This window comes from Rhinolophus sinicus, chromosome 1 (genome assembly GCF_057876585.1).
Source record: "Rhinolophus sinicus isolate RSI-liver-muscle chromosome 1, RSI-T2T, whole genome shotgun sequence".
Taxonomy (NCBI): domain Eukaryota; kingdom Metazoa; phylum Chordata; class Mammalia; order Chiroptera; family Rhinolophidae; genus Rhinolophus; species Rhinolophus sinicus.
The window spans coordinates 43,520,199-43,533,716 of record NC_142501.1 but is presented as its reverse complement, the minus strand read 5'-3'; the positions used below and the strand labels follow the sequence as shown (position 1 = coordinate 43,533,716).

At 39.3% G+C, this 13,518-nt stretch overlaps 1 protein-coding gene across 8 annotated transcripts in view; it reads right to left on the bottom strand.

Annotated features, from left to right (window-relative positions):
• Positions 1-11,873, bottom strand: part of DNM1L (dynamin 1L) — a 41,332-nt gene extending 29,459 nt beyond the window's left edge. For 4 of the 8 annotated variants that reach the window (XM_019736605.3, XM_019736612.3, XM_019736638.3 and 1 more), the window contains exon 1: positions 11,639-11,858. In XM_019736605.3, the coding sequence (XP_019592164.1) occupies positions 11,639-11,740 (102 nt within the window). In that variant the 5' untranslated portion in view covers positions 11,741-11,858. Of the gene's footprint in view, positions 1-11,638 lie in introns of all 8 variants that reach the window. The other 4 variants (XM_019736587.3, XM_019736597.3, XM_019736618.3 and 1 more) reach the window with 2 other exon arrangements.
• Positions 11,874-13,518: the final 1,645 nt, after the last annotated feature.

The window sequence follows — 13,518 nt, the reverse complement described above, 5'->3', positions numbered from 1 at the left end:
ATTGGGTGCTTTCCAACATTTCTTTTCTGTACTCAAATAATTTAAACAACATGGAAATTTCTTGTTCTTTATACTAGGGTGCCAAAAAATATATACACATTTTAAGAGATATTATCTATGCTCAAGCAGTAGTTCACCATAATCAGTGTGTCTGGGCGTTGATGGTAACCACTTTGAGCACCTCTTGTAATTGCAGAAGTCAAACGTGACTTGTATTCATCTTTTGTTATCAGTATATATTGAGTATTACAATTAATAGTTTTTCCTTTCTTAAAATGTGTGTACATTTTTTTGGCACCCTCTGTATGTTTGATAAAACCTGTCCATAAAAATCATCTAATTCTCCTATATTTTCAAATTATAGATGTAACTACTTACAATATTCTTAGAAGTGGTTCGCTGTTCTTATTTCTAGTATTTTGTCTTTGTGTTTTTTTCTGACCAGATTTTCCACTTGACCATTAAATTGATTTTATTGGTCGAACCTATATTTTATTGATTTCATTTTGTAATTTTTGTTTATACTGTTAATTTCTTCTTCCTGTTTTTATTCCTTTGTTTGTTTCTGGGTAAGAGGTGTTATTTATCTGTTCTCCTTTTGAAAATCTCCTGGAATTAAATATTGAGCTTATTTTTCTCTACCTTGACAACCAACACTTGCCCTGCCCACCCTATACACACATATATATCCTCCAATCTAAGTTGTCTCTATCTTCTTTCTTTGATGCTGAGAATGGTGGTTTTCAAGAACAGTTTGTGACAGAATTAGAATAACACATGATTACTCATTTGCTTTTTATTTCACATTACACGCAGTCATCACACACAATGCCATCTCTATCACAATTCCTCTACCTACTGGCAAACTTAACACGTTGCGTACGGCGGGGTTTAAATCCCTCGTGAAGATTCTCGTGATCCTACGCAACGTGTTAAATCATTCTGATGTTTAAACCACTTTGGATCCAAACGATAAAATGCTACACACCTAAGAGTTCCTAGGGAAGAATGTTTTCTTAGTTAATAAAACTACCGTGTTTCCCCAAAAATAAGACCTAGCCGGACAATCAGCTCTAATGCATCTTTTGGAGCAAAAATTAAGACCCAGTATTATATTATATTATATTATATTATATTATATTATATTATATTATATTATATTATATTAATTATATTAATTATATTAATTATATTTATTATATTATTCTAGATCCGGTCTTATATTATATTAAGACCCGGTCTTATTTTACTATAAGACCGGGTATGATATCATATGCTATGATGTGATAATACAATACATATAACAATATAATATAATATAATATAATATAATATAATATAATATAATTAATATAATTAATATAATTAATATAATTAATATAATATAATATAATATAACAATACTGGGTTTTATATTAATTTTTGCTTCAAAAGAGGCATTAGAGCTGATGGTCCGGCTACGTCTTATTTTCAGGGAAACAGGGTAGCAACACTGAGCCAAAGTCTCAGGTTCATGTTATCTGCACTGGGATTCTTACCCTGGGTGGTGGTTTGGATTACAGGCCTAGAGCGCTTTCCCTTCCAATTCTCAATTTAACAAATAGTGATTAAATTTCTCAAGTTGACTCACAGAAGTTATTTAAGTCTTATCTCCTCCTCCACCTGCAAAGTACACCATAGTCAAAAGTATCAACCTTTCTCTCTCCATTTTCTGTTCTTTCCACACAGACGATGTCAGCTAGAGAAAGAGGAAAGTAATTTATTTAGCTAAATCATAAAATCTGTGAATGATCAATAGTTGTAAACATGATTCCCTCTCCTCAACTCCTCCAACTCTCTAGGCCTCAAATAAGTATTGGGCAATTTAAGACATCAAATTTTAAAACATTTAGGGGTCAGCAAAGGTTGCCTGGGAGTTGATACTTTGGAGCAAGAATGCCACCGAGCTCAACATGCTACTAGATGGTGCTATGCCTTTAGACTCAGTTTCCCTTCCCTGCTTTTACCAGTTTCATGCATTTTAAAATCAAAGACTCACTAATATACTTTTCAAATTAGGCTCTATGAACCATCTACATCAGAATCACCTGTTGTGCCTGGCCCACCCGAGACTTAGAAAATCAAAATCTCTGGGGATGGAGTCCAGGAAACTTATTTTCAAAGTGATTCTTATATACACTAAGTTTGAGAATCACTGTTCTAAAAAGTTCAACAAATGGAACCTGCAGCCACTTAAGGTATAGGTAATGTGTAAGATACAGACTACACCTGTATTATGAAGACATTATCACTGCCACTGAGTTTACCAGTTAGAAATAAGTACAGAATACTTTTTATGTCTGTAACTCATTCACTGTACACTACTCATTAAATATGATTGTGAGGTGTGTGCTCTATGTATTTTACACAACATTAAATGGCACAGATGACAAAGTACTTGCATTCAAATCAAGTAAAAGAGGTTTTTCCAACACATAAAGGAAAATATGGAAAAAAGATACTGTTTCTATTTTTATCTATTTCTTCTGTACCTGAATAATAAAGGGTTGAATTTCAGCTAACAAAGACCTAAATGAAGATAACTTTCATTAAAACAAATCTAAAAATTGAGTAATTTTCCTTCTGAGTAATTTCAAACATCAACATGCAAACGTAGCATGAAACTGTCCCTACTAGGGTGGTTTCTGCTAGTACATATCAATGGCTACCCCGCTCCTCCCAATTTCACCCAACAGGTTTACTTACTGAAATAAACTATTCTGTGTAAAAAGTGCTCCTAGACTTTAAAACTATGTTGACACACATACACAATATTATTTTACTGTTTCAAGCTTAAAAAGTATTGACAATCTCTTAAAAATAGGAGGCATACTAGATGGTGAAAAACTATGGTGAATGTTTAAATTGAAAAAATGAATTGCAGAGGATGACGTCATCAAAACGGCAGCGTGAGGTGAGTCTCTGTAAATCTCCCCTGGAATTTACAACAAATGGAACTATAACTCCACAAAGGACTCCCTGCACAGCAGACAGACAAGACGAAGAGTCTCACTACTGAATTCACCTAAAGGTGGGCAAATCGTGTGAGCGGGGGAGGAGGGAAGGGAGAAGCGCAGAGAAGGAGCTGCGTTGGAGCAGAACACAGACCTAGCTCAGTGTTCTGAGCTCGGTGCATCCCAGAACTGCCCTGGCTGTGGTAGAGGGAAGAACTCGGACTGCTAGGGCTCCGCTTATGGCCCACAGGGCTGAGGGGACAGAATATAACACAGCTGAACCCAACACTCACGGCAGAGACTTCGGAGCAAAAACTGAGGGAAGAGGGCTGAAAACGGCTGTTTAAGCCCTCATTGACGCAGAGAATGGCAGACTTAGGCAGTGAGACTAGCCGCCCCCTCCCTACACTCCCAGAGCGCACCCTGCCCCCGTGTGCCCAGTGCTAGAAGCGGAACAGTAGCAGCGCCAGATCAAAAGAACAGAATATTTGCAGCTCTGAGAACTGTGGTCCGCAGACACAGATACGCAGCCCAACTAGTTCCGGCAAAGGGGAGAGAACTGTGGAAGCAGGACCGGCAGTGGTGGTGGTCACTGCCATTGCTCTGGGCCACCTCTACAACCCATCCCGCCCCTGTCCCCACCTATGTGGGCGGATCCCTGGAGGAGCAAACAGAACTGCTGAAACACACAGGCTCTGAATATGATTCAGGAAGAGCTTTGGGCTTTGGAACTTCAAAAGCTCTCCGCATACCCACAGGGACGCAGCACCCTATGACCCAGGTGAACTGTTAACAGAGGAGAAACCCGCCTTCCAGGGAATCCCCCCATTGTGTGAGAAGCTGGAACAGTGCAGAGAAAACATAACACTACAGAGTGAGAGAGAAAAAAAGGCTGTAGTTGGAGAGAAAATAAAACATTCTACCAACACGTACTGGAAAACAAAAGAAAGACCTCTTCCCATCAACCTGTTGCAGAACCCACTCCTGTAGATGTCTAGGAAGAGAAATAATAAATCGTTAATTGTCATGAATAACCAAGGCAACAATACAGCTCAGAAAGAAACTGAAAAGTCTCCAGAAAATGAACTTAAAGATATGGAAATATGTGACTTAAATGACAGAAAATTCAAGATTGCAGTTCTGAAAAAACTCAACAAGATGCAAGAAAACACAGAAATGCAGTTTAATGAACTCAGAAACACAATCAAAGAACAGCACAAACATTTTACCAAAGAGATTGAAATTTTAAAAAAGAACCAAATGGAATTTCTGGAGATTAAGAACTCAGTAGAAGAAATGAAGAATTAAATAGCCAGCTTAGGTAGTAGAGTTGTCCAGATGGAGGAAGGATCAGTGACATCGAAGATAGAAACTTGGAAATGACTCAGCTGGAAGAAGAAAGAGACTTAAGACTTAAAAAAATGAAAGAACTCTTCAAGAACTTTCTGACTCCATCAGAAAGAGCAATATAAGAATAATGGGCATACCAGAAGGGGAAGAAAGGGAGAAGGGAACAGAGAGTATATTCAAACAAATAGTCGATGAGAGCTTCCCAAACTTGTGGAAAGAATGGATTCTCAAATCCAAGAAGCAAATAGAACACTTAATTACTTCAACCCCAACTGGCCTTCTCCAATGCACATTGTATTGAAGCTGTCAAAAATCAACGACAAAGAAAGAATCCTCAAGGCAGCCAGGGAAAAGAAGACAGTAACCTACAAAGGAAAGCCCATTAGATTATCATCAGATTTTTCAGCAGAAACTCTACAAGCCAGGAGGGAGTGGAACCAAATATTCAAACTATGAATTATAAGCCAAGAATAATATACCCAGCAAAGATATCCTTTAGCTATGAAGCTGGAATAAAGACCTTTCCAGACACAGAAGTAGAAGGAATTTTCTAATACATGACCTGCACTACAAGAAATACTAAAGGAGGCTATTTGACCACCATCAACAGGTAAAATTTGTGGCAACCAAAACATAAAAAGGGGGAGAGTAAAGGCCTGAATGGGAAAATGGGAATGGAGAATGTAAGCATGCTGAAGAAAATGGAATACTCTAAATATCAAACTTTCTTTTACATAAACCTAAGGGTAACCATTCAAAAAAAATCCAGAACTGAAATATATAGTGCAATAAAAGAACAAGCAGAGGGAAAAATCATAGAATACCACCACACAGAAAAAATAGACAACAACAAAAAGGCAAAGAAACAACAGAGACACAGACTTACCAGAAAACTAAAGACAGAATGGTAGGAAATCCTCACATATCAATAATCACCCTAAATGTAAATGGACTGAACTCACCAATAAAAAGGTACAGAGTAGGAGACTGGATCAAAAAACTAAATCCAACCATATGCTATCTCCAAGAGACACATCTCAGCTACCAAGACAAGCATAGACTCAAAATGAAAGGGTGGAAATTGACACTCCAAGCAAATGGTATCCAGAGAAAATCAGGTGTAGCCATACTGATATCAGATGAAACAGACTTCAGGGTGAAAAAGATAACAAGAGACAAAGATGGACATTTCATAATGGTAAAGGGGACTATGCAACAAGAAGACATAACAGTCATTAATATTTATGCCCCCAATCAGGGAGCACCAAAATATACCAAGCAACTACTAATAGAACTAAAGGGAGAAATTGACCAAAACACAATTAAACTAGGGGACTTAAATACATCATTGACAGCTATGGATAGATCATCCAAACAGAAAATAAGTAACGAAACAGCAGTCCTAAATGACACATTAGATGAAATGGACATAATTGACATATATAGAGCACTTCATCCTAAAACATCAGACTATATACATTCTTTTCTAGTGTACATGGAACATTCTCAAGGATAGACCATATATTGGGACATAAAATCAGCCTCAGCAAATTTAAGAAGATTGAAATCATACCAAGCATATTCTCTATCACAAGGCTTTGAAATTGGGTATGAACTACAAAAAGAAAGCAGGAAAAATGACAAATACAAGGAGATTAAACAACATAATCTTAAAGAACGACCAGGTCAAAGAAGAAATTAGAGGAGAGATCAAAAGATACATAGAAACAGTTGAGAATGAAAATACATCCTACCAAAATTTTTGGCATGCAGCGAAAGCAGTTCTAAGAGGGAAATTTATATCATTACAGGCCTATCTCAAGAAACAACAAAAATCCCAAATAAATAACCTCACATTACACCTTAAAGAACTAGAAAAAGAAGAACAAATGAAACCCAAGGTCAGCAGAAGAAGGGAAATAATAAAAATCAGAGCAGAACTAAATGAAATAGAGAACAAAAAGACAACAGAAAAAATTAATGTGACAAAGAGCTGGTTCTTTGAAAAGATTATCACAATTGACAAATCCTTGGCTAGACTCACTAAGATAAAAAGAGAAAACACTAATAGAATCAGAAATGAAAAAGGGAAAGTTATAACGGATGCCACAGAAATACAAAGGATCATCCAAGAATACTATGAAGGACTATATGCCACCAAATTCAATAACCTAGAAGAAATGGACAAGTTCTTAGAAACACATAACCTTCCCAGGCTAAACCATGAACAATTGGAAAATCTAAACAGACTGATCACCAGTAACGAAATTGAATCAGTTATCCAAAACCTTCCTAAAAGCGAAAGTCCAGGACCAGACAGCTTCACTAGTGAATTCTACCAAACCTTTAAAGAGGATCTAATACCAATCCTGCTCAAACTCTTCCAAAAAATTGAAGAAGAGACAGTACTCCCTAACTCATTATATGAGGCCAACATTACCCTGATTCCAAAACCTGGTAAGAATAACACACACAAAAAAAATTACAGACCAATATCTCTGATGAATACAGCTGCAAAAATCCTAAACAAAATTCTAGCAAATCGAATGCAACAAAGCATTAAAAAGATTATTCATCACGACCAAGTGGAGTTCATCCCAGGGGCACAAGGATGGTTCAACATATACAAATCCATCAACGTGATACATCACATAAACAAAATAAAGGACAAAAATCATACAATTGTATCAACTGATGCAGAAAAAGCATCAAGATGCAACATCCATTTATGATTAAAACACTTAATAAAATAGGTATAGACAGAAAATACCTTAACATAATAAAGGTGATATATGACAAACCCTCAGCTAATATCATAATTAACAGTGAAAGACTGAAGCCCTTTGCTCTACGTTCAGGAACATGACAGGGCTGTCCCCTATCACCTCTGCTTTTGGAAGTCCTTGCCAGAGCAATCAGGCAAGAGAAATAAAAGGCATCCAGATTGGGAATGTAGAAGTTAAACTGTCACTCTTTGCAGATGACATGATGCTATATATAGAAAATCCTAAGGACTAGACCAAAAAGCTATTAGAAACAATAAACGAACACAGTAAGGTTGCCGGCTACAAAATCCACATACAAAAGTCCATTGCATTCCTATATACTAACAATGAAATCTCAGAAAAAGAAATAAAAAAACAATTCCTTTTGTAACTGCAACAAAAAGAATAAAATACCCAGGAATAAATTTAACCAAAGGTGTGAAAGACCTATATGCTGAAAACTATAAGACTTTTTAAAAAGAAACTGAAGAAGACACAAAGAAATGGAAAGACATTCCATGCTCATGGATTGGAAGAATCAACACGGTTAAAATGGCCATATTACCTAAAGCAATATACAGATAATGCAATCCCCATCAAAATCCCAATGGCATTTTTTAAATAAATAAAACAAAAAAAATCATCAGATTTGTATGGAACCACAAAAGACCCCGAATAGCCAAAGCAATCCTAAGAAAAAAGAACAATGCTGGAGGTATCACACTCCCTGACTTTAGCTTGTATTACAGGGCAACAATAATCAAAACAGCATGGCACTGGCAGAAAAACAGACACATAGACCAATGGAATAGAATTGAGAACCCAGAAATAAAACCACATAAATATGGACAGATAATTTTTGACAAAGAAGCAAAAAACACAATGGAGAAAAGACAGCCTCTTCAATGAAATGGTGCTGGGAGAATTGGAAAATCATGTGGAAAAGAATGAAACTGGACTGCTGTCTGTCACCATGTATCAAAATGAATTCAAAATGGATCAAAGACCAAAGCATAAGACCTGAAACAATAAACTGCATAGAAGAAAACATAGGTACTAAACTTATGGACCTTGGGTTCAAAGAGCATTTTACGAATTTGACTCCAAAGGCAAGGGAAGTAAAAGCTGAAATAAATGAATGGGACTATGTCAACTTAAAAGCTTCTGCACAGCAAAAGAAACCATCGACAAAATAAAGAGGCAACCAACTGAATGGGAAAGATTTTTGCAAATAGTGCCTCCGATAAGGGGCTAATATCCAAAATATACAAGGAACTCACACAACTCAACAACAAAAAAACAACCTGAAGAGACATTTCTCCAAAGAGGACATACAAATGGCCAATCCACATATGAAAAAATGCTCAATATCACTAATCATCAGCGAAATGCAAATAAAAACCACAATGAGATATCACCGCACCCCAGTTAGAATGGCTGTCATCAACAAGACAAATAGTAACAAGTGTTGGAGAGGCTGTGGAGAAAAAGGAACCCTCATGCACTGTTGGTGGGAATGCAGACTGGTGCAGCCATTATGGAAGGCAGTGTGGAGGTTCCTCAAAAAATTAAGAATAGAATTACCATATGACCCAGCAATCCCTCCCCTGGGTATCTACCCAAAAAATCTGAAAACATTTATACATAGAGACATGTGTGCTCCAATGTTCATTGCAGCTTTATTTACGGTGGCCAAGACATGGAAACAACCAAAATGTCCTTCGATAGATGAATGGATAAAGAAGTTGTGGTATATATACACAATGGAATACTATTCGGCGGTAAGAAAAGATGATATAGGAACATTTGTGACAACATGGATGGATCTTGAGATTATAATGCTAAGCGAAATAAGTCAGACAGAAAAAGTAGAGAACCACATGATTTCACTGATATGTGGTATATAAAACTGAAAACAACAAAAGAACAAGACAAACAAATGAAGAAACAAAAACTCATAGACATAGACAATAGTTTAGTGGTTACCAGAGGGTAAGGGGGGCACGGGGGTTCTAGAAGAGGGTAAAGGGGGTCAAATATATGGTGATGGAAATAGAACTGACTCTGGGTGGTGAACACACATTGTGAGATATAGATGATGTATTAAAGAATTGTACATCTGAAATCTATGTAACTTTACTAACAATTGTCATCCCAATAAACGAATTTAAAAAAATGTATTACAGTAAAAGACACATTGCCATTAATACCCCTCAAAATACCCCTTGCTTCGAACACACTTATCCCATCATTCTTGACACTTTCTGAAGCAGTTCTGGAAGTCCTCTTTCATGTCTTTAGTTGTGCTGTTGTGGCTGCTTCAATGACCTAAATGAATTCAAAACGTTTACCTTTCATGGTTATTTTAACTTTGAATAAGAGTCAGAAGGCTCACAATGACAGATGCAGTGAATATGGTGGATGAGGACACACGTAATGTTTTTATTTGACAGAAATTGCTATATGCCAGAAGCGATGTGTGACACGGAGCCTTTCTGTTGTGATCAACAAATATGGTGACTGCTGCTGCTGTGTGCCACCAGATAGAAAAGCAGGGATCTTTAATACGGGTGCATTGAACCTTAGTAACTGTGTGACAAGCTTCAATTTGTTTGGTGCAGTCAGTAGGGTGTGAGCTACGGTTGAGAGGTGTGTTTTAAAGTGTGCCATGAATCATCCTCCATCATGACAACACTCCATGTCACACATCACTTCTGGTATACGGCAATTTCTGTCAAATAAAAACATTACGGTGTGTCCTCATCCACCTTATTCACCGGATGTGGAACCGTAAGACTTGTGGCTCTTTCCTGAAGTCAAAATGATTCAGGACATGGAGGCAGCCCTGACAGTGCAACTAAAAACATTCACAAAGGCAATTTCCAGAACTGTTTCAAAAAGTAGCAAGAACGATGGGATAAGTATGTTGGAAGCGAGGGGTATTATTTTGAGGAGGATTAATGGTAATGTGTCTTTTACTGTAATAATTTGTTTTTATTTAAACATTCACCATCTTTTTTGATCACACCTAATATATGGAAAGTTTCCAGTCTACAGCTACAAAACACCTTGAAAATACCACCAAAGAAGATTTGATTTATATCATCTCCTCTGATTCCATTTACAAAACAGGTTTTGATGATAAAAGTCTCAGTGTTTTAAAGTATTATCTTGTTTCAGTGAACAATATTTACTCAAAATATTTATAGAGCACCTACTACATACCACAGTCTGTTCCATGGGCAAGGAATAGGACCACAGAAGTGAACAAAATATTCTCAATAAAAACATTACTCATAATTTGTTATATGTTGATGATTGAGAGTTGCCAATCATTAGAAATATTAAGAGTTACAAATACCACAATATGTGTAGGCAGAACTGAACAGAATCTATACATACCTTATAGCAGACCAAGGAAATTTGTTTCTGAAGTAATTTCTATTGCTTTAACTATTTAAAAGCACACAGTACAGGATGTCTATGGTTTCCACGGTTTCGTGTTTGGAAATACATGTAGCATTTTAAACATTAAGTTCCCTGTCATAATACTTTTACTGTACACTTTAATTTTGTAGCAAGATGTAGCGATGCACCTCATGGAAAATGATCGGGAACCGTCCCCTTCTCAATAGAAATAAATGACCATCAAGAAATGAAAGGACTTAAAATAATTATACTAAGTAGTAATTAATCCCTAGCATCTCTGAACTCTGATCAAAGTCCTATGATTCCTCTTCAACCAAGAAAAGCAGCAAGCAGAGAAAATGGAACTTATACTTCTGTCACTCTAGAAATAACATTATTTCTTCAACATTTCTACATACAAGAAATTATGATGTCTTAAGACACCCAACATGGAAAGAAAGACAAGAGAACCTTGACGTTCAGTTTAGATGGAAGACAAAAACTACAGCCTACACAAAAAACTGGGATGTTCCTTCCAAATACCCAGGTCCAAGTGGTTTGAAGGTATTTTGGTTTTTAACTGATTTGGCGTTCGCCAAACCTTGGCGATTACACTGCAGAAAAACACTCAGGTGCTACACAGTAGCGGCCTTTTCAGCCCCCACCGCGCGATTCCAAGACAAGGAAGGAAATAAAACACCCAGCCGCCCTGAAACCAACCAAAAAGGGGCTAGCAGGCCCACCACGAGCCAGGGCGCCCCGCGTGCCCGGCGCGACCCCCAGGTGCCCTTGGAAGCAGCGGCCTGCGGGGAAAACCGCGCCCGGTCCCCGCGGACTCCAGTTCCGCCCGCCGGGCCGTCCTTCCCCCACCCCGCCCCTGGGACCCGCCAGGCCCGCCGCGCCGGCTCCGCCCCTCGCCTCCCGGCCAGGCCCCGATTCCCAGCCCTGATGCAACGCAGCCCGGGGCAGCAGACGCGGCAGAGCCCGGGGAACCCCGGGGCCCCAAGCAGCGTCCTCCTGCCACAGGCCGCAAAGCCTGGCCCGAGAGCGTGCGCTCCCGCAGCCCCGACCAGGCCCGTGCCCCGGGCTCTGGCCTCGGCAGACGTCGCCCTCGTCTCTCACCTGCGTTCCCACCACGACGATCTGAGGCAACTGGATGATATCGGCGCCCACAGTGTTGAAGACGTCCTGGAGCTTGTTGATAACAGGAATTAGCGCCTCCATAACTCCGAAAACACAGGACCCCCGCTCGGCCGGCCGCGGCAATGAATGGGGCCGCGGCCCAGAGTCCGCCTCCTTCCTCCTCTCCTCCGCCTTTTCCTCGGGAGCCGGCACCCATTGGACCCTGCCCTGCCGCTACCTGCCCCCTCCCAGCAGGCCGTGCGCTAAGAGGGCGGTGGCGAGAAACAAAGCCTGCCGGGAGTTGTAGTTCTGGAGCGGAGGAAAGCCAAGGCCTACGGCTTCCAGAAGGCTTCGCGGCGAGGGCGGACCCCGAGCCGGGAGTGGGGAGTGCTTGGGAATGGGTGTCTCCCTGGCTCTTGTCAAAAGACTAGGGAGCGAGGCTCGGATTGTAGGAAGAAACTCATACATTTATGACTGTCCTTGAGGCGTATTGGGTGGGAAAATCCCGAACATGTGTTAAGTACAACAGAGTCTCTTGATTATCTAAGCTCTAAGGTGTCACTTCCTTATGAGGATGCTTTCGCAATAAGGGTAGGTTGGAAAGGCTTAAACAGCCCGTAGCCTCAGACAGCCCAGCCAGGTGCAAAAAGTCTGTAGGCTGATAGTAGAAGGCATGGGGTACTTACTATTTTACAATAATACAAAACCAACCGAGGTTAGAAGATGCGGGTTCTCGGGCATTTTTGTAAAAACGTGTTCAAAAAGAATCTTAAAAGTGTCAGAGTTTAGAGGGGAGACTTTTCTATAGTCTGTATAAAATGTTACTTGCTGTGGCCTGATTCCGGCAAAGTGGAGATCTGATAACTGCCTTTCTAGCATTTTGCTAAGTGTGCCTACTGTTCTGTTCCTAAATGTTGTTTTTCTTTTTAGACAGATAGTATCTCTCTTCTATGCCAAACCTCCAAGGTTTTCTATCTCAAAGTTTAAAAAAAAAAAAGTGACATTTGAGCAAAGATCTAAAGTAAGTGAGGAGAAAACCCCCTTCCCTACTTTATTTTTCTCCATGGCATTTATGCCCATCTAACATGCTACACATTGAACTTGTTTATTCTCTGCTTTTGCTAGATTATCAGCTCCTAGATGCCAGGGACTTTTAACTGTTTGATTCATTGATGAATCCTTAGTCCTTAGAAAGTGACAAACAAGAAAGTCTCAATCTCAGTCCCCTCTGAGTTTACAATCTAACTGAGGACCATTATAAAGAAGTGGGTAAAGTCCTATGGTTGCATGTATTATGGACCACACAATAGGAGTTTTTCTAGCCTGAGGGGCAGGAGTGAAAGTTCAAGCAAGACTTCCTAGAACTCACTAGATTTAATCTCCATGAGGGCAAGGCCCACCAGCAGTAGAGCAAGTTGTGCACTATACAACTTTAGTGGGTATACCATTCACCAGCACAGCCTCACACAGTAGCCCTGGGGAACAAGCTTGAATTGTTTAGCAGGGCACATGGTATGTACTCAATAAATATTTTTGAACAAATGAATGAACTGTCATCTAAGCTAAGACCTGAAGGTCCACTAATGGTGTTTTGGCATCATACCAAGCTTCATGAACGTTCCCTGCTCTTTGATTCTTTTTAAAAACAAAAATTTCAGAGACAAAGTGGGGGAAAATTTCAAAACTCCAAAAAAACAGAGAGCAGACAAAAGAGAGGGGATAGGTTCATGGTGAACTTCCATGGGTATAACCAGTGACTGTTTCATAGGGGCACCGTACCCTGGGGCAAAAATGATGCAACTACAAGCAGTGTTCCCTTATTTGTGGCCCCAACAGACAGTCTTTTCCTATTTGCTAATGGCAAAATTAAAAGAGCAACC